General features: G+C 39.0%; 1 protein-coding gene and 1 pseudogene across 1 annotated transcript in view; one reads left to right on the top strand and one right to left on the bottom strand.

The window, feature by feature from the left end:
• The first annotated feature begins 240 nt into the window (after positions 1 to 240).
• LOC128572819 (FMR1-interacting protein NUFIP2-like) lies at positions 241 to 2,907 on the top strand (annotated as a pseudogene).
• A 1,576-nt stretch (positions 2,908 to 4,483) lies between these two features.
• The window catches only part of LOC128572812 (zinc finger protein 493-like), a 58,090-nt gene continuing 40,736 nt past the window's right edge, over positions 4,484 to 21,837 (bottom strand). The window contains exon 4 of the mRNA XM_053572922.1: positions 4,484 to 20,746. Within this exon, the coding sequence (XP_053428897.1) occupies positions 18,360 to 20,746 (2,387 nt within the window). The 3' untranslated portion in view covers positions 4,484 to 18,359. The remainder of the gene's footprint in view (positions 20,747 to 21,837) is intronic.

The following is a 21,837-nucleotide window of genomic DNA, read 5'->3' as shown; positions in this document are numbered from 1 at the left end:
CAAACACAAAATAAATTGAGGTTTAAAAGCCTACAACGGTAAGAAACACACTAACATGGAATTGCAAAACAAGAATAAGAAAAGTAGGCTTGCTTGTGGCTCAAGCAGCTAAGGCACCACATGCACCAAGGCTGGCGGGTTCGAGCCTGCTGGGGCCACAGCTAAACAAGAATCACAACTACAGAGATCCTGATGGTGCAGCAACACGCAGCCTCAGCCAGGAAGTCCCAGCCGCTTTCAATGGAGGAGAAGCCTGGGCAGCCACAGACTCAGCACCATCACCCCCAGCAGCAGCAGCAGCAGCACCATCACCACCATTATTATTTCTACAATCATAACCACAACCACCACCACCACCATCATCACTAGCAGCCTCACCAATACCTGCAGCATGGAGCCGAGGGCAGCCCCAAGGCCCAGCCAAAGCCACTGAAACATGAGCAGAAACACACCCTCCAGCAGCACCAGGAAATGCTGAAGAAGAAAACAGGTTATGGTGAACTAAATGGTTTAAAGAATCTGGGTTCTGATGAAGCTAACAGCCCTATTTCCAGGGTCCTCAATGGCAACCAGCAAGTTGTAGATACTAGCCTGAAACGGACTGTAAAGGCCAGCACCTTTGGGAAAGCAGGAATGAAAACCAAGAATTTCATTCAGAAAAACAGTATGGACAAAAAGAATGGGAAGTCTTATGAAAATAAATCTGGAGAGAACCAGTCCGTAGATAAGACCGATACTATAGCAATTCCAAATGGTGTTGTAACGAATGATTCTGGCTATATTACTAAGGTTTATATGGGTAAAGGAGCAGATAATGATGGTAGTGGATCTGAAAGCGGATATACCACTCCTAAAAAAAGAAAAGCTAGGTGAAATAGTGCTAAGGGTTGTGAAAACCTTAATTTAGTGCAGGACAAAATAATGCAACAAGAGTCCAGTGTCCCAACCTTAAAACAAGGACTTGAAAATTTCAAGCCTGACTATAGTGAACAAAAGGGAAATCGAGTAGATGGTTCAAAGCCCATTTGGAAGTATGACACTGGGCCTGGAGGTGCAAGTCGTGGAAAACCTGCTGTGGGTGATGTGCTTCGGCAAAGCTCAGATGTTAAACCTGGTGCGAGCAGCAAAAAGTTTGATGATCGATCCAAAGGAAAGCATGCTTCAGCTGTTGCCTCCAAAGAGGACTCATGGACACTATTTAAACCACCCCCAGTTTTTCCAGTGGACAATAGCAGTGCTAAAATAGTTCCTAAAATAAGTTATGCAAGCAAAGTTAAGGAAAACCTCAACAAAACCATACAGAACTCTTCCGTGTCACCATCTTTATCTTCATCCTCTTAGTTAACCTGGTTACCCCAGGTTCCTATGTCAGCACTGAAATCTGTTACTTCTGCCAGCTTTTCTAATGGGCCTGTTTTAGCAGGGACTGATGCAAGTGTATATCCTTCAGGGGGCCAGCCACTGCTAACTAATGCTGCTAATACTCTCACATCCATTTCTTCTGGGACTGATTCAGTTCTCCAGGACATGAGTCTAACTTCAGCAGCTGTTGAACAAATTAAGTCTAGCCTTTTGATCTACCCTTCAAATACGCAAACTGTGCTGTTGAGCACAGCACAAGTGGATCTGCCCTCTCAGACAGATCAGCAAAAGCTGGGGGATATCTTCCAGAATCAGTGGGGTTTATCATTTATAAATGAGCCCAATGCTGGCCCTGAGATTGTTACTGGGAAGTAATCAGATCGTAAAGTAATGGAGGTAACATTTCAAGGAGAATATCCTGCCACTTTGGTTTCACAGGGTGCTGAAATAATCCCTTCAGAAACTGAGCATCCTGTGTTTCTCAAGGCTTGAGCTGGAGAAACAGACTAGTCCTCAAGTTCTGGGTAGCATTCTGAAATCTGGGACTACTAGTGAGAGTGGAGCCTTATCTTTGGAACCCAGTCATATAGGTGACCTGCAAAAGGCAGACACCAGTAGTCAAGGTGCATTAGTGTTTCTCTCAAAGGACTACGAGATAGAAAATCAAAATCCTCTGGCCTCTCCTACGAACACTTTGTTAGGCTCCTCTAAAGAACAGGGATACCAGAGAGGCCTAGAAAGAAATGATAGCGGGTTCTTTTGACCTGAGGGCTGCTATTGTTTTTTTTTTTTTTTTTTGTAGAGACAGAGTTTCACTTTATGGCCCTCTGTAGAGTGCTGTGGCCTCACACAGCTCACAGCAACCTCCAACTCCTGGGCTTAAGCGATTCTCTTGCCTCAGCCTCCCGAGTAGCTGGGACTACAGGCGCCCGCCACAACACCCGGCTATTTTTTGGTTGCAGTTTGTCCGGGGCCGGGTTTGAACCCGCCACCCTCGGTATATGGGGCCGGCACCCTACCAACTGAGCCACAAGTGCAGCCCTGAGGGCTGCTATTGTATATCACACTAAAGAAATGGAATCTGTTTGGAATTTGCAGACGCAAGATCCCAAAAGGATAATCACTTACAATGAAGCGATGGATAGTGCAGATCAATGAAGGACCAGACTGCCTATTTGCAACCTTTCTGCAGCATGAGAGCCTCCGTTCACGGGGGACACAGGTTTTTATGCTCTTAGATCTTCAACGCAGCAGAGGAACCATAAGTAGAATCACAGGATAATATATACAAATATATATATACATATATATAGTTATTTTAAAAAAGGCAACTGAAAGTAATTAGACTTCTTAAGGAATCAAATTTATTTCAAGAGACTACACATGGTTATTTAATCTCCGGTACCGAATAGTTTTTTTTTTTTCTTCTTTTATTTTTATTTTTAAGTGTGAATGCAAGTGATTAATGAATACAGACTTACAAGTGTGGTTCTAAAGTTCCTGCTGTCATCAACTTGGGCAACAAATGACCCACTGGAAAGGCAAATCCACATAAAAGATCTCTGTATTTTGTTCTGTGACTAAAGTGATACACTCTTCATGGGGAACCCAGAATGATTTCCCCCCCATTCCTCCTCTGATCTTTTGGTTTTACTTTCGGCCCTGCGAGAATGTTGGATAAATGCCTTGAAGTTTGCAGGGGTGTATTTTTTTAGCGAATATGATTTGCATGTCTTGCCAGGAGTTAAGCAGCCTCTGTGGGTTGTTAGGGAAATATTTTCTTTCCTTTTATTTTTTGTGGGGTGGGGATCAGGGAGGGCCTTGAAGTTATAATTCTGGAATAGTTGGTGGTACATAGTTAAACCTGGCTTTGGTTACCTATTGGACTTTAACAACTGAAGAATCCATGAGTGTCATTTTTAAAAAGTTGCAGAACAAGCAATTGGCTTGGATATTCAATATAGTAAAATTTTCCTGTGCCCGTATTTTAATGTAATTGTATAACTGGGAGCAAAAAATACAATCTGCTTTCCAACTGTAGGTGCTCCAGACTTGTTCTCTGTCACTAACACTAAATGTGCTGTTTCCCTTGTTTTTCATCAAATATCTAGGAGAAATTTCTGTACTTGTCTATAAATTCTTTCTTTTAATTTCTCAGCAAAATCCAAGAGAGGAAGAAAAATGTTCATTAAAACTAAAACATCATGTTTTTAGCCAGTGAGGAGGTAATAAACCCTGCCTGTAGAAGGTGTGTTTTCATGTAACCTATATTGCTGAGCTAAGCTTCTAGTTATATCTTAATAATTATATTTTAGTACTAGAGCAAAATGGGTTTTTAAGAAAAATAATGTGAAATTCTGGAAATTTTCTTTTGGGTAGAGAAGAGCATTAGCCCTGTCTCATCATCACATTACCATCCCTGTTGCACTGTAGCTTGTGTATAGCATGCTAAAATAAATTTATTTGTGTGTGTGCAGAAATTAAGGGTCCAATTAAGATTGGTATGTTTGTGGCATAAAAAGAAGTTGTCTGGCCTGACATAGCATCACATTACACACATACACACACACAGAGAAATTAGTATATCCATGTACGTCAAATACAGGTTAAAATAGCAGGGCATTTATATAAAGAGTTGTAGTCTTCTAATAAAAGTAGGCTGAATCCCCTGGGGTATGTGGGGAGAAAGTAACTACTTTTGCTCTACTTTGCTTAAGGAATGTCCAGTTTTGAATGACTGGTAGTATGGATGGGTTTTCTTGTTTTGTTATTTGATACTTTTAACAAGTAGTTCATGAACGAAGCTGTTGGACTCAACATAAGTAGAAAAAAATATCTTTTAGTCTGGATTTCTGCCCTGCTTAGATTTTAAAAGTATAAGCATGGATTGCCGATTCCACTTGATGCAAACAAAACATTTTTATACATTATATATATATATAAATATCTTATTGTTATCAGTCCAGGTTCAGAAACTTGTGGTAGGCCAGTTCCAGATAGTTTCATTTCACGTGTAAACTGTATCACTTTTACTGATATTGTAATTTTCAAATGTATAATATGTTTACAGATGTGCCCTGCATTTAGTCTTCCTTGTTCCTATTTTGATTTTGGCTGAGTCTCCTGCCTGCTTGCCAAAAGCTAGGATGCTTCAGGCCCATGTACAATTGAAAGCAGAGGTATCCTTGAGCTTTAAAGCATTGAACAAACTGGAAAATACAACATACCACATACTGAAATGAAAAAAAGTCTGTGTTTTTGTGTTTTTTAAATAAAAATTTTCAAAAAGTTAAAAAAAAGATACAAGGTTGATTAAAGGGGAAAAAAGGCTCCAGTTTGTTTTACAGGTTTTAAAGTTCTGCTGTGTGTTCAATTGCCTTGTGTAACCACTTGTTGCCTTAGGGCCATATCCTCTCCCCCTCCTGTTTTTTTTAATGTCCATTGTGCCTGCCTGGAATTTTTTCTATCTCACAACTCACAAGAAACTTTCTGGGTTTGTGACATAACAGAGGTTGAATGCATATATATTTTAAAAGGAAAAATAAAAATCCCCCATCTGGGGTAGCGCCTGTGGCTCAATGAGTAGGGCGCCAGCCCCATATACCGAGGGTGGCGGATTCAAACACAGCCCCGGCTGAACTGCAACCAAAAAATAGCCGGGTGTTGTAGCAGGTGCCTGTAATCCCAGCTGCTCGGGAGTCTGAGGCAAGAGAATCGCGGAAGCCCAAGAGCTAGAGGTTGTTGTGAGTCCTGTGACATCATGGCACTCTACTGAAGGCAGTAAAGTGAGACTCTTGTCTCTACAGAAAAAAAAAAAATCCCCCATCTGAATTGGGCTTTTTAACTTAGAAGCAACACTTAAATAAGTACCTAAGAAAATTACTGCTATCTTAATTTCCTTCCATATCCCTCAGGCTTCCATGTTCAGAGAAGCCAAAAAGAGAATATATCCCTTCTCTGTTTGTCCAAAGGTTTTTGAGAGTCTCACTTCTAAATAAAACAATGTAACATTTCAAAAAAACGAATCACAACTGCAATAAGAAAATACCCGGGCATTGTGGCAGGTGCCTGTAGACCCAGCTACTTGGAAGGCAGAGGCAAAAGAATCGCTTGAGCCCAAGAGTTGGAGGTTGCTGTGGGCTGTGACGCCACAGCACTCTACCCAGGCAAAAAGCTTGAGACTCTGTCTCAAAAAAAAAAAAGTGTTTCTCCTGAAAAGTAAAGAATGATTAAAGGTAGAGTTAACTAGAGTTATATGTCTGTTTAAACATTATCTTCATCACACAAATGTTTCCCACAAACATAATATATATTCACTAATAAGTATGTCTTAAGATTAAGACACTTTTTCTTTTTTCTTCATTTTTTTTGAGACAGTCTCAGTCTCCCTGGGTATACTGCTGTGGCATCATAGTTCATAGCAACCTCAAACTCTTGGGCTCAAGAGATTCTCTTGCTTCAGCCTCATGAGTAGCTGGGACTACAGGCACCTGCCACAATGCTGGCTATATTTTTTTAAGAGATGGGGTCTCTCACTCATGCTCAGGCTGGTCTTCAACCCCTGAGCTTGAGCTATCCACCCACCTCAGCCTCCCAGAGTGCTGGAATTACAGGCATGAGGCACCACAGCCAGCCTGACAGTTTTCATTAATATTCACCTACAGGACAAAAAATAACCATTGGCTAGCACCCAAGAGAAAATATACTGTTCATAATTCAAATACAAGGCCTGTAATCCTAGCACTCTGGAAGGCCGATGTGGGTAGATTGCCTGTGCTCATAGGTTTGAGAGTGGGCTGAGCCAGAGCAAGACCTCATCTCTAAAAATAGCCAGGTGTTCTGGCAGGTGCCTGTAGTCCCAGCTACTTGGGAGGCTGAGACAAGAGAATTGCTTGAGCCCAAGAGTTTGAGGTTGCTTACACAGTGAGACTGTGTCTCAAAAAGCAAAACAAAAACAAAAACAAATATTGAATATTATCCTGCAAAATTACAAAGTGTCCCAAAGTTACACACAGAATGGAAAGTCATATTGTACATTTTTAATATTTTTATATCAATACACAGAGAAATATTTTGTAAAAATATGTAATGAATGTTTTGTATATAATGATACATTTAGGTTAGAATTTTCCACTTTCACTATGTTTGTATGTATGGCCAATTTTAGGACACCCTGCATAGATAAAAAAGTAAAAACAAATTTAACCTACTTTTAAAATGTAAAAAGAATTATTTAAAATTACAAAATAAAATTTAAAAAGATTTCACCCATAAAATTCTAGGAAAAGATAGTACATCACTAATGTAATCTAGATAAGTATTTTTCTTCTTTTCATAATAACCTCAAAATGCTGAGCTCAGGAGATCCTTTTCCCAGAGCATCCCAAGTAGCTGGGACTACAGGCTTGTGTTATGACATCCAGATTTACCCAGCAACGTCTCACTCTTGCTTATGCTGGTCTGGAATTCCTGAGCACATGCTATGCATACACCTCCATTTCCAGAGTGCTAGGATTACAGTCATGAGCCACCACACCCAGCCTGTAACTGCTATTTTCAAGGATAACTGTACATCCATGAGAAGCACAAATTCTGAATCTTTATTATACAGTTAGGGCAATAACACTTTACAAAAATACATGAAAATCCAATGAAAAGCCTTGATAAGAAAATATTAAGGACTTAAATGACATTAGAAAAACTTTGTTTTAATGTTATTGACGTATTGGTGCTCTCCTTATGCCAAAGAGAAAGGCTGTAATTCAGCTGTCAGAATTAAAGAAAAGTCTTCATTCCTAAATACAGAAAGACATGGGTATTGTAATAGATTCTGTGAAACTGATACATAAAATGAACAATTAGAAATAAATTATATTCTCGTTCAGTTAAAGGTTCATAATAGTGAATGGAAATGCTACTATTTCTTGCAATAACTGAAAACATACAAAACCAATCATTATAATACATGTACATACTAATTATCTAATTCAACTTTTATAAAATATATACATTCAAGCACGTTCCTTTGAACTTCTGAAGTGTCTCTATGAATACATGCACAATATAAAATGATATAATTTATCATGCTAATAAAAAAATGGGAAATGTAAAGCATTATGGGTTTTGAATTCAATTGAAGATTGCTGGTTATGAGAGTAAATTCTATTCTTATATCTTTAAGATGTTTTTATAATTTCCATTTTTCAAGGTGTTCAGAGAGAAAATATCTATCCAATTTGTGTGAAAGAAACTAAGAAAGTAATCAAAGGAAGTAACTATGAAAATCCATAAAACAGAAAGGGAGGCAACAAGAGAAGCAATGAGAGATAACATATGTAGAAGAAATAAAGTAATAGTAACTTAATTACATGAAATATAAATGAGTTAAACTCCTCAATCTAAAAAGATAATATGAGTGGGTCAATTTACAATGAGTGAGTTTCCACAATAATAGATCTACAGAAGACTGCTTATAGCTTTAAGGACTTCAATAGGCTAAAAGTAAAAAGACAAAAAAATCTATGTCCTGGAAAAAGTAACTAAAAGTGAGTAAAGTAGCTATAATTATATTACACAAAATATATTTTAGTTCAAAATAGCCAGTAGAAAAAGACTGAAATTATATAATGATAAATTCAATTTTCAACATATATATCTAACCTGTGTTTATGAGTAAATGCTGCGTAATTTTGTCACTTTTTATGGCCACTAGTTTGCACATGCTTGCACAGAGAATAAATGGCCAATGGACTCTTGAAGAACAATTGCGAAATATATGTCAAGACTTAAAAGCTGCTTGCTCTTGTATGTAGGATTCTACTTTTTAAAAGGCATGTGATAAGAACACTTGAAGTGAATGCCCACACTGGCATACTTTTGGTGGCTATGTGAACAACAGCAAAGAAGGAGAAGAAAGAGAAGGGGAAGGAGAAGGGGAAGAAGAGAAAGAGGATGAGCAAAAGGAAGAAGCAGCAGAAGAATAAAACACATGCATGTATATGTGAGAAATCTTTTTGGTCATCCTGTGTTTTTAGGATAATCCCCCATCCAAAGTCTGAGAAATAAAAACAAATCAGGCAACCCTTAAAGATCAAGAGTCCACTTTCCTTCTGTCTGCTGATGCCACACTTGAGGTCCACTCGACATCTTTTGCAGTAGAATCTTTCTCTTTTCTTCAGCTCTTTCTGCCTGAAGAAGAATCTATGTTAAATATCTAGACCTGTTTCAACTTGCTGTTTCACTTGGGGGATGGGAAACAAGGAGACACTAATGGATTATATCTTGGAATGAAGAAGGCATTGAAGATCTTGCAAACTTTTTCAAGGCTTCTCATACCCTCCTGCAGTAGCCACCTTCCAACTGCATGTAGCTCTTCAGCTTCTGATGTACAATCCAGATACTTTAACTTAGGCTTCATTATTCTACCTGCCATTTATAGTTTCAAGATAACCCCCCACACACCTGCCCAAAGTAATCCTCCTGAAGTAGTATGAGCACCTGAGTGAGGAACTCTGACGTCTACTGCACCCTCTGTGTACTTAAATTTAGTTCCTCCATCTATGCTTGGAGAAGGCTGTGGACATGGAGAAAATGGGAGATGCTGAAATTTTAATGTCCAATCATGGCTTCAACCCTTGAGATCTGTCACCTTTACCTTTATTCCTTCTTTCAGTTTTGCTATAAGGCGCTGGAGTCAGAAGCTGCCATGAATTCTTTGGTTGCTTTTCTGTTTCTTCCCATTATTTGAGCCCATCTGTGGGACAGGGTTCTCCAAACACTTGAGTGGGCACCTTCTGATCTTCACCTTACCATTCCTCCACATTTCTTCTGAGTTTAAAGGAAGGTCAGTGAATCTGTATCAATCACTGGCAGCTTCAGCAGATTCATGGTAGGACAGGTTGTGTTTTAAATTTGGCATTTTTATTGTGATGATGATTTTATTATTTGGCAAGACACAGGCAAGTGGCTCATTTCATGACTGGAAACTCCTGCTGAATACTTTTATCCAAAATAAATTTTAAATGAAAATACAAGAATAATTATCAAAAGGTGTAAGAATGCTGATAATAAACTAGATGGATTTATCTGCTGAGATTATGTATGGTGGATAAATTCTACAGAACACAGTGGAACTCTCAGGATAACTAGGGGAAGTCCAGCCTCTGCAGCTGGATTTTTTGCTGCCTCTAGAATCAGCAATCACTGTGGTTTGCATTTGTTCTAATCAAGTCAAAGCAATATCATATGATCTAATCATCTCTGCCAGTTTCTAGATGGATAAGGACATTTTATATTTTTGCTCCATCTTTATTTTCCTACATATGTGCATATCCAATATAATTTAATATTTGTCATTCCAAGCATTTGAAAAATTATAACATCTATGTAGACAACTTTTTCTTCTTTAGATAGAGGGTCAAACTGTCACCTGGGTAGACTCCCATGATGTCATCTTAACTCACGACAACCTCCAACTTTTAGGCTCAAACAATCCTCTTCCCTTAGATTTTCTATTTTTAGTAGACATGAGGTCTTGCCCTTGCTAAGACTGGTCTCGAAACTGTGAACTCAAGCAATCCACCACACGACCCCCCAGAGTGCTAGGATTACAGCATGAGCCACTGTGCCTGTCTTGTCTAGACAACTTTTAACAGTAAATATTTTTTTGTGCATGCAATGTATATGCATGTGTCCATAGATAGACTGCATAATTCTGCATCTTGAAATCTGGGCAAGTTCTTAAATACTGTGGGAGAACTGAGCTAGCAATCTCATGGGACTGAGTCTACAGATTTTTTTCCCCCTGTGTCTCATGTCTTTCATGCCCTGCTTTACAACACTGTAACAAGGCCCCACAAACAACCTCCCCATACCGGAACCTCACGAAGTGTGTGCCACCTCCCGAGACTCGTAGCTCTTAAAACTATCTTTGTCTGTGCCTATTATTTCTCTATATTAATATTCTATAACTCCTACTATATATTATAGAATTATAGAATACTATAATTCTCTGGTCTCCTCACCCCACCAGGCCACTAGGAAATAAACCCAATGCATGCTGTGGCTGGTCCATGACAACTATAATTATTCCAGTAAGAACCACATCCAAAGGCAAGATAAGGGCTTGGACTCTTCATATGGAGCCTGGAAGGAGGGTGGGAGTCAGGGATACTGGGGTGTGTGTCTTTTGTAGTGTTTCATTTTTTGATTGCAAATGGGAAATGGCTTATAGTCATCAGGGGGCTTTGAGGAATGCAGCAGTGATCCCCTGCATGAGTATTCTTCCTCTTTATTTTGATACAGCTGAACAGATTCAGTTGAGAGAATAACCCACAAATATGCCCCCAAGACAAACTATGGGGCTTGGGACTTCATGACAGGGGAATCTTCTAATCTTGCTTTTTTTGCACCAGGGTTAGAGCACAATGCACATGAAAAACAAAATTAAAAAATATCAGCCCAAAGTCAAAACCAGCACTGCTAGACCCCATAAAATTTCATTCTACATGCAAGAGGTGACAGGGAGGGATTAACACAGTAAACCCTGGCAAGGGAACCGGGACTTCTTTGACAGCCAGGATCTCTCAGACTCTGGACTCTGGAAAAGGAAGACTCACCTTTTGTTGAAAACTGTAGCTCCTGATTATCCAGGATGGACTAGGACTTCTCAGGTGCTCACTCAAATACTCATTTTATCCAGAGTATCTGATTTCAGCTCAGATGGGGGAATTCCAGGAAAAAGAAAATCATTTCCGTAGGCAGCTTCCAAGATAAAGCAGCAGGTAGAATTTTGCTTCTTTGGCTTCAAAAACAGACAAATAGCTGACACAGGGCTTTGGCAAAAAGTATGTTCCTCAGGAGTCAGAGGATTTTAGTATCCTGCACTCCGAGAGCATTGGGGAGATAAGCCTTCTGGAGAATGAGGGGGTCAGAAAGGAGGAAGACAGACAAGTGAGGTTCACCTGAAGATGCATGGGAAGGTTCCAGAATAAGCAACTTTGGAAACTGTTCTGAAGAGTCTCGCACTCTCATGATTCTTACACAGAGTATCGTCTATAAGAGGAGCTTGACTGTGGAAAAGAAACCAAAGGTCTCTGACATTATACACAGAGGTGACATGGAGAAGGCCTGTGAAGTCTGTGGCAGGGGTCCCCTACAGGTGCACAATGGGTTCAGCATGTGGCCCACATTTCAGTTCCAAATGGCCTAGAATGCAGTTCCCAAAAGATCACCAGCTATGCTGACAAAAAGCCTGGTGACCTCCCTCAATGCTATGTCTGAGGCAATTTATCAAGACATATCCTGGGTATGGTCACAGCAGATACATTTTCTCCTAATCTGGGAGCAGCTCTCTGAGCTCACCTGGTTGCAGGGGCCTGTGAGCACAGCAGTGCAAACCTATGCCATGGACACCCACGTGGACTTTGCCTTGAGGGCTATGATGAGTGACAAATTTTGTATTTATGTAACACAGTTTATGTCTTTTGGCTGGTTTATGACACGGTCATTCTTTCTAATTAAAAACATATGAGGGTTTCATTATTAATGAGTTTCTGTATATTATATGAAGCAACAAAGTAAATGCATGTTGTTAACCTCATTCTTTAATTCAGAAAATAATGAAGATTTTCACTTTTCTAGTCTCAGTACATGGAGAACCATTATCCACAAACCTTTGATAGCACTTTCTTGGGAGAAATGTTTACAGTTTTTTTCTGTCTTAAGAATTCATGGTGAAATAATGTTACTGTCATTTACATTTTCTTTGTGTAAAATCTCAAAGCATATTAAATGCTTATTGGTAATATGTATTCCCTCTATAATTTTAATATTGATCACTAACAAAAAGAAAAAAATATTCTCTACCCACTTAATATTTTTGCCTAATTTTCACATTTCTTGTATTTATTTTGATCTAATTTTACTGTAGGATTTTAAATGTAATATAAGTATTGCTATTTGTGAGACATTTGTCATATATATTTTTTGGTGATAGAGTCTCACTCTGTCACCCTGGCTAGAATGCTATGGTATCATAGCTCTTAGCAATCTCAGACAGTTGAGCTAGAGCAATCAATCCTCTTGCCTCAGCCTCCTGAGTATCTGTGATGACAGGGGAGCACCACCACCCTTGGGTAATTTTTCTGTTTTTAGTAGAGACAGGGTCTTGCTCTTGATCTAGCTGGTCTTGAACTCTTGAGCTCAAGCAATCCACCAGCCTCAGACTTTCAGAGTGCTAAGATTATATGGACAAGCCACCATGAGTGGCCACATTAGTTTTATTTCATTTACATATTTTTCTTGACATTTTACACTGGGATTACACAATATTTCATTATATAAATGTACTGAATTTTTATGTAGGAAAAATAATAGTACTTGGCTTTCTTTTCATATTACAGACCATAAGATAAACATTAATGGTTTTCAGCATTTTCAATTTTAGATAATTGTGAATTTTATCCAATAAAATTCAATTTAACTGCATGTGTGGGTTATAGGTCTGAGTTCTCTTTACTACTTCTTCATCCCCACCTTGAGCTTGCCAAACCCACAGCTCTCATTGTAGTTGTAAGATAGCATTTTATCATCTCAGTGAGAAAAATTCAATAATGATAAACCGGAAATAAGTTTGAAAGCAGAACGATGCCTACATGTTCACTTAAATTTTTAATTTACATGTTACTGTTGTCTTTGGACAAGAAGTTTAAGAGTAAGAATTATTCAGCTACAATATAGACCAAGAGTGACGTTTTATGAAGTAGGCCTCAGTACTAATCTGAAACTGATATAGATATCAGTTAACTGCAGCTTGGAAAACAGTAAGTAAAAGAACCATGGACAGCAATATGATCTATTCTTTTTAAAAAATATGTGTATTGGGTGGTGCCTGTATCTCAGTGAGTAGGGTGTCGGCCCATATACCGAGGGTGGCGGGTTTAAATCCGGCCCGGCCAAACTGCAACAACAAAAAAAATAGCTGGGCGTTCTGACGGGCACCTGTAGTCCCAGCTACTCAGGAGGCTGAGGCAAGAGAATCGCCTAAGCCCAAGAACTGGAAGTTGCTGTGAGTTGAAACGCCACAGCACTCTACCAAGAGCAACTAAGTGAGACTCTGTTTATAAAAAAAAAAAAGTATTTGTAAATTCATCGGAAATGTGTGCACTCCAGAAGAATAAACACTGTTAATAGTTTCTTCTATAAATCAAGTGACACTGGAGAAAAGGAGATATTTTCTATAGAACTTCACTTTTTCTTGATACTCATTCCTAAATATCACTACAGTCACACTCAAAGTACACCCCTTGGGAAGCTACGTACTGATGCCAGTGACTAATGTACCCTTCAAGGAAATTTTGGAACTCTTTTCTTTTCTTTGAATATCCATCGAAAGTATTGCTGTATTAACCTTGACATTCTGAATGTCAGTAAAATGTTTGTATTTTTTTTTTTTAATACTTCCTTTGTCTTCAGGCAACAAAAATGTCATAGGGGTAATAAGGGTATTCCAATAATTTGTCCACTGGCTAAATACTCCCTTACATACATTGTCACATAAACCAGTGCTTTGTCATGATGCTAGACCCGTGAGGTGGTGGCCAGGATTTTTAGTCAAAAGTGTCCTCTTTCCCTATTGATATTTCCATGTTCTGCTACACTTCTCATAGTCAGTCGAAGATTTTGACAGCCTCTTACGGGAATTTTTGCAATGTTTTCATTAGTTTTGCTCATTATTGGCTGTCCTAACCTATCTTCATCAGTGATGCTTTCTCTCCTCTCAGAAAAATGTTCAATCCATTTATAAACTGCCATTTTCTTTATGGCCTTTTGACTATAATCTTGGACCAACTTGTCCCTGATTTCACTTCTGCTCTTGTGAAGTTAAACAAGAAATTTCTGAAAGTTTGTTCATTACTCTAATTTAAGCCATGATATTCTTACAACACACAAAATCACACACAAAAAACAGCACCCAGCAAAACAAAAACACATGCCAATGAAAACACCACTGTGAGAAACTGATTAACCAAAGTTAGAAAACTTTGCTGACTTGTTTGTACAGTGCAGCCACTGCAAGTACATGGAGGTAAGTTCACAAACTTAATTCTAAGATCTCAAATAAATTTCTTTATAATTAGAAAAAGGTTAAAAAGTGTTTTGTATTTGGTTAATAAATTGATTTTCATGTGTATTTGTAGCATTTATTATTTCACAGCACAAATTCCTTGTAAGCCAAGAGAAAAAAATGAACACAAGAAAATCACTGCCACTAAATGTGAAATGATTATCTTTACAAGGTAAGAAACGTAATTGGTGAAAACTAGTCGGAACCCACCACTGCTCCAGCTCACTTTAGGAAATTTACCACCTTACAAGTATTAACTTCTCTCCTCGCCCAAGTTCCTATTTTTACAAGTTTGCAATCAAGTGGAAAATGGACTCAGAATGGAACACGTATCCCTGGGATAATGGCAGAGACACACAGAATACTACACAAAGTAATTGTCCATTAAACGTACAATAATCCAAAAAAGGTAAGAGTTAGGTACTAACAGGGCCTTGTTGGCTCAATCTCATAAATTTGTTGATCAAAAGGGCGATGTCTACTAATGCTTCATGTTTAAGATGTACACAATCTGTTCTGGTGGTTGAGCTTCTGGTTTGAAGTGGACCTCAGCGTGGTCCTGAGGGCCTTCCTAGAGGGACCTTCTTCCCAGATAGAGAAGTTTACCTGGATGTTGATTTCTGCTGGTCATTTATCCTCATCCTGGACGTGGAGTAACTCAAGCTGGAGTAACACCTACCAGGCATGTTCTTGCAGTACCTTCTTTGTAAGGTAATTGTTTTGTGGAGAAAGGTAATCTCAGTATATAATTTAGACATGTCTCTATCCAGAAGAGAACGAGGAAATCAGGCATCTAAAGAAACCAATGAGTTATCTCTTTTCCCAATCCAGCATGTAAGAGGTTTAAGAAAGAATTTGTATTCTAGCTGTCCTGTTACTCCTGCTAGACAACCAGGTGTTCAGTAATAGGAGAGAATGGAGTATTAAGCTCTAAACATGTAGCCACGGGATTTATTAGAAAGTCTTGGTGTACAGCTTTCTGTAGGTAGAGAAGAGAGTGTTTACTACTCTTTGGACTAGGCATTTCTACAGACATTGGGCCAAATAGTTGCTGTCCAGAAAGGCATCATTATCATAGACTAATTGTCACCTATGAACAAAGCTGTGTGCATCCTCAGGTGGCCAGAGTTCTCTGCATTTTCCCACCTAGAATTACAAGGTGACATTCCAGGGCCAGGTTCATCCCTTAGGAAGCATGCACTGACCTTGTACCATCAATTCCTAGGTTCCAGGCTTACATGTGTTTGGATACCTCTTTTCAGCCTTGGTCTCACTAAGTGCTCTTGCTCAGATGACATCTCTATCTGCCCTGATTATTACCAGTGACCACAGTGAAAGAGCTTCCCATTGATTCAGCCTGAGAGGAGTCTGGAGTCTCTTCCGGGATCTTTTTCAAGGAGTCTGTGAAGAGGTTTAACACAGACCATTGGGCTCCACTTGAGGGGTGGCTAACTAGAGCTTTCTTAAAGCCAGGAGCAGAGCAAGGCCATAGGTATATAAAAGATGACCCAGCAATGCAGCAGGTGAAAACTCAAGTGGAAACAGTTTCTTTGACTTGAGGAGGTCACAACTTAGAAAGGGAAGAGCAAGAAAGGCATGGAGTGCCCAGTTTGTCCCACAACTACAAATAGTTCAGCGTGGCCAGAGTCCCCGGGATAAAGTGCATTGCAGAGATGAAGAAAAAAGTAGATGAAGCAGAGGTAGATAAGGAAAGCAAAGACAGCGTGAGAACTGTATTTGTATTAAGTAATATGAGCAGGCAGCATAAATTAACAATGTTTATTGTTTTATTAACGTATCTTGCCAAAGATGTGTAGTTTCCTCCCAGATTTTAGCACCAAAATGTCACATATGGAAACCAGATTTCAGGTATGTTTCCTGTTTTTTTGTTCCAGGTGCCAAAGAATGGTTACTGGTATCAAGACAGGGGAACAAATGAGCAGAATAAGTAGATACATGTATGCAAAAGATCAAAGCTTATTTGAGAACAGTATACTCCAGAGAACATCCTTCAAGTGGTGAAGATGCTGGGTTTTTAGTAAGATGCTTTGTCTTTACATAGATTTTCCAATTCTATGTTAAGTGCTGTGGGGGTAAATATTCATAATTTTTCCTGGAAAGAGGGAAAACTTCCAGAAAGGAGTATCTTCCCATTTTCTATCCCTATAAGGCAATTTCCAGAAATTATCATTGTATTTCTTTAGTGTGATACCATGTTTCCCCGAAAATAAAACATCCTCCGAAAATAAGACCTAGTTACAGGTTTCCTTCTGGGTGAAATATAAGGCATCCCCCCGAAAATAAGGCCCCCCCAAGGCTCTGTCTCAGAATGAAAATTAATTTACCGTAAACTGGTTGCTAGGGCCGCCCAACTGGCATCTAGCAACCAGCGACGTTAGGCAGAGTCCTGACGTCACTGCTGTGTGGAGGCAGAGCGGAGGTTGGAGTGATTGGTGAGCACAGGGCAGGAGGAGGAGACTTTTGCAGATGTGTGTAGAAGAACAGGAGGATCAGAGCGGATGGGGCATGGCGACGGTGAGTGCTGGTCTGTCTCTGGTGACACTGCCTGATGCTCGTGGCTGCCCTCATGATGACTGAAGGTACGATTCACAGTTTGTCTGGTTTGTATTGACAACTACCGTACTACCATACTGTATACAGGTAATAAACTTCCTTTATTTTAACAATAAATTTGTACCGTATTCTTCTTAATGCAAAAATAAGACATCCCCTGAAAATAGACCTAGAGCATCTTTGGGAGCAAAAATTAATATAAGACACTGTCTTATTTTCAGGGAAACAGGGTAGAACTGGTGTAAATTGCACTGTTACTGAAAATAGATCACTTGAGCTTACAGTCACATTACTTGAATCCATGCTCCAAACATTCCTTTTTGTAGCCTTGGCTGTATATCTACCTCTGAGACTCATTTTTGTAGAGCAAACATCAATTCGCTTTTCAGAAGCTTTCTTGAAATGCCAACTTGTCTTTGGTGGAATCCCCCTCTGCTCATTTTATTCTTCTGATGGACAAAGGATCTCCTAGTATCATCTGACTCTGTCTCTTCATAGCCCTACCTACTAGGACAAACACAACTTTAAGGCTCTGAGACAAGACAGACATTTGTAGAGTATTTCTTTCATATGAATTATGATTAGAAAAGCATGAGAAATATTTAAAGACATTGTAATATTCTTCACATCTATACCATTTCTCTGAATTCTGTTATGTACTGAAATGTGTGAAGTGTAGAGAATCTTGCTTATACGATTCAAAACTTTCTTCAAATTTGTCAGAGATTTCTCTGTTATACATTTTTCATTTATACAATGGTTTGGGCACAAGTTAAACATTTGTCAAGTTCTTCACATTTGTAGTGTTTCTCTTCAACATGAATTCTATTGTGTACAGAACACTGTGACTACTGGCATTAAGCTTTGCCACATCTTCATATTGTTACATTATTTCTCTGGGATAATTCCTCTTATGTTTACTAAGTGCTGAATGAAGACCAGTAAAAATCTTTGCCACATTATTCACATCTGTAAGATTTTCTCCAATATGAATTTTGTTATGTATAGGAAGGTTTGCGTTCTGGTTACAGGAAGTGCCGCACTGTTCACAGTTGTGGGATTTCTCACCAGGGTGAATTCTTTCATGCTTAGCAAGTTATCAACACCAGTTAATGGTACTACAATATTCTTCATATTTTGAGGGTTCCTCTTCAGTATGGTTTATTTTATGTACAGTGAGGTTTGAACACGAGATAATGGGTTGCCCACACTGTTCATAAGGTTTCTCTCCAGAATGAATTCTTTTATGCACAAAAAGTTTTATATACCGATTAAAGGCTTTGCCACATTATTAACATTAGTAGGGTTTCTCTCCAAAATGAATTCTTTGATGTACATACAGGTTTGAGGTGTACCTAAACAATTTGCCACATTGTTGACACTTGTAGGGTTTATCTCCAGAATGAATTCTTTGATGTTTAGTGAGGGTTGAACTAACATTAAAGGCTTTGCCACATTGTTGACATTTGTAGGGCTTCTCTCCAGAATGAATTCTTTGATGTACAGAAAGGTGTGAGTACCAGTCAAAGTCTTTGCCACATTCTTGACATTTGTAGGGTTTCTCTCCAGAGTGATTTCTTTCATGATGAGTAAGGGATGAAATAAAAGTAAAGGCTTTGCCACACTGTTGACATTTGTAGGGTTTCTCTCCACAGTGATTTCTTTCATGATGAGTAAGAGATGAACTAAAAGTAAAGGCTTTGCCACATTGTGTACATTTGTAGGGTTTCTCTCCAGAATGAATTCTTTTATGTTTTGTAAGGGATGAACTAAAAGTAAAGGCTTTGCCACATTGTTGACATTTGTAGGGTTTCTCTCCAGAATGAATTCTTTGATGTACAGACAGGTTTGAGCACCAACTAAAGGCTTTGCCACATTGCTGACATTTGTAGGGTTTCTCTCCAGAATGAATTCTTTGATGTACAGAAAGGCCTGAGTAATGGCGAAATGCTTTGTCACATTGCTGACATTTGTAGGGTTTCTCTCCAGAGTGATTTCTTTCATGTTGAGTAAGGGATGAAATAAAAGTAAAGGCTTTGCCACATTGTTGACATTTGTAGGGTTTCTCTCCAGAATGAATTTCTTGATGTTTAGAAAGGTGTGAGTACTGCCTAAAGGTTTGGCCACATTGTTGACATTTGTAGAGTTTCTCTCCAGAATGAATTCTTTTATGTTTACTAAGGGCTGAATTATTACTAAAGGCTTTGCCACATTGTTGACATTTGTAGGGTTTCTCTCCAGAATGAATTCTTTCATGTTTAGTAAGGGATGACTTACAAGTAAAGGCTTTGCCACATTGTTGACATTTGTAGGGTTTCTCTCCAGAATGAATTCTTTGATGTACATACAGGTTTGAGTACCACCTAAAGGCTTTGCCACATTGTTGACATTTGTAGGATTTCTCTCCAGAATGAATTCTTTGATGTTTAGTGAGGGTTGAACTAACATTAAAGGCTTTACCACATTGTTGACATTTGTAGGGCTTCTCTCCAGAATGAATTCTTTGATGTACAGAAAAGTGTGCATACTGGTTAAAGTCTTTGCCACATTCTTGACATTTGTAGGGTTTCTCTGCAGAGTGATTTCTTTCATGAAGAGTAAGGGATGAACTAAAAGCAAAGGCTTTGCCACATTGTTGACATTTGTACGGTTTCTCTCCAGAATGAATTCTTTCATGATTAGTAAGGTATGATTTCAAAGCAAAGGCTTTGTCACACTGTTGACATTTGTAGGGTTTCTCTCCAGAATGAATTATTTGATGTACAGAAAGGCTTGAGTAATGGTGAAAGGCTTTGCCACATTGTTGACATTTGTAGGGTTTCTCTCCAGAATGAATTCTTTTATGATTTGTAAGGGATGAATTGTTAGTAAAGGCTTTGCCACATTGTTGACACTTGTAGGGTTTTTCTCCAGAATGAATTCTTTTATGTTTAGTAAGGGATGACTTACAAGTAAAGGCTTTGCCACATTGTTGACATTTGTAGGGTTTCTCTCCAGAATGAATTCTTTGATGCTCAAAAAGGTGGGAGTACCAGTTAAATCCTTTGTCACATTGTTGACACTTGTAGGGTTTCTCTCCAGAACAAATTCTTTTATCTCCAGAAAGGTGTGAGTACTCCTTGGTAAGTTTGTCACAGTCTTCATAGTTGTAGGGTTGTCTTCCACTATCAATACTCTCATCGTTACAATATTTCGATCTGAGATTAAGACATTTGCCATCATTTTCACACTTGTAGAGTTTCTCTCCATTATGATGTCTCCTATGCTTAGATAGGCTTGAGTCAGATTTGAAGACTTTGCTACATTTGTACTGTTTTTCTCCAATATGGATTATCTTATGTTTAGTAACATGTGAGCATGGATTAGAGGCTTTCCCATACTTTATAAAGTGAAATGTTTTCCCTCTTGTATGTATCATTTTATGTCTACTTACATTTGACAATTTTGTGAAGACTTTCAAACATTTACTACACTGGAAGATTTTGGTATGGGTAGCCGTTAAACATTGGTCAAGTCCACTGTCCAATACTTTCTGCTGCTTACACTCAGACACACTTGCCAAGTCTTTTGTTAAGTTTAATTTGTCAGGGACACAACTTCGATATCTTCTCAGAATTATCTCTGGAAATAAAGTACTTGTGTCTAAATCTTGCAAATGGTCTTGGTCAGGATGGTTAGATATAGCTGAAAGACATTTAAACAAAAGCAATTTTAGACTGAGTTAGAGCAAGATGTTGGCCAAGTAACAGCTTCCCTGCAACTGGGCACTGTAAGTCTGGAGAGATGATACTCCCGTCATCTCTGGATGGTGGGATCTTTCTATAATCATCCCTCTGAGGATACAGGAAGTCAGCGAGACAGTTCTGGACCCCAAGAGGAGGACAAAAAAAGTGGAAAGGCTTTACCTGTGAACTGTTTTGGTATTTTTGGACTTGGCACTCAGTTCAACTGCCTTTGGGAGAGCTTGGGCAAGAGTGCAGAGAAGTTTGGGCGTTGTCTAGGGCCGCAGACTGAGCTGCTGAGCCAGACAGAGCTAAGTGTTCAGCTATGGACTGGAGGGAGACATTGTGAGAGAACTGCCCCAACAAACTCTGCCCTAAGGGTCCCAGAGCAAGGATTGGGTGGGAGCTAGTAACCTAGTGACTGGGCAGCCAAAAGGTGGGGACTGAGCCGACTTACAGCCTTAACCCTCAGAGGCAGAGTGAGATAGGTTTTGGAAAACTGGGTAAGTGGATATCCACTTCAGCAGTGATCCCAGAGACAAGCACTTTCCTGGGAAAGCTTCTGCTTAGCCAAATTTAAAGTTTGAAGTGCCTTTTAAGAGGGCTAAAGAGAGATTTAGGGTGTCCACTCTGTGGGGTTTGAGAAATCAGTGGAGGTATTCAGTCATATGAGCATTGTGACTAACATCTGATACCCCAGAAGACCACTTGTTGCCCAGACAATATTCACCAAGATACATATACCGCTTTGTTTTTGGTTGTGGTTTTTGTTTGTTTTTTCTTTCTTTTTATTGTTGTTTTGTTTGTTTAATTTAAACCTTTTAACTACAGATTTTTTTCCTTTCTTTTCTTTCTCTACTTTTCTACTTTAAATACAATTTCCCATTGCTGCCTTTTCAATAATTAGAACTTCATTTTTGCTACTGTTTTTAACCCTATTATTCGGGTTCCCCCAATTTTATCCCGCAAAGTACTCTGTCAGCTTGTTTTGGTTTGATTTATAGCATTTTCATCTTTCCTCTCTACTTGGTGGAGGTGGGGTACTGTGTCTGA

This window comes from Nycticebus coucang, chromosome 20 (genome assembly GCF_027406575.1).
Source record: "Nycticebus coucang isolate mNycCou1 chromosome 20, mNycCou1.pri, whole genome shotgun sequence".
Taxonomy (NCBI): Eukaryota; Metazoa; Chordata; class Mammalia; order Primates; family Lorisidae; genus Nycticebus; species Nycticebus coucang.
The sequence above is the reverse complement of the archived record's forward strand: the minus strand, read 5'-3'. Positions and strand labels throughout refer to the sequence as shown.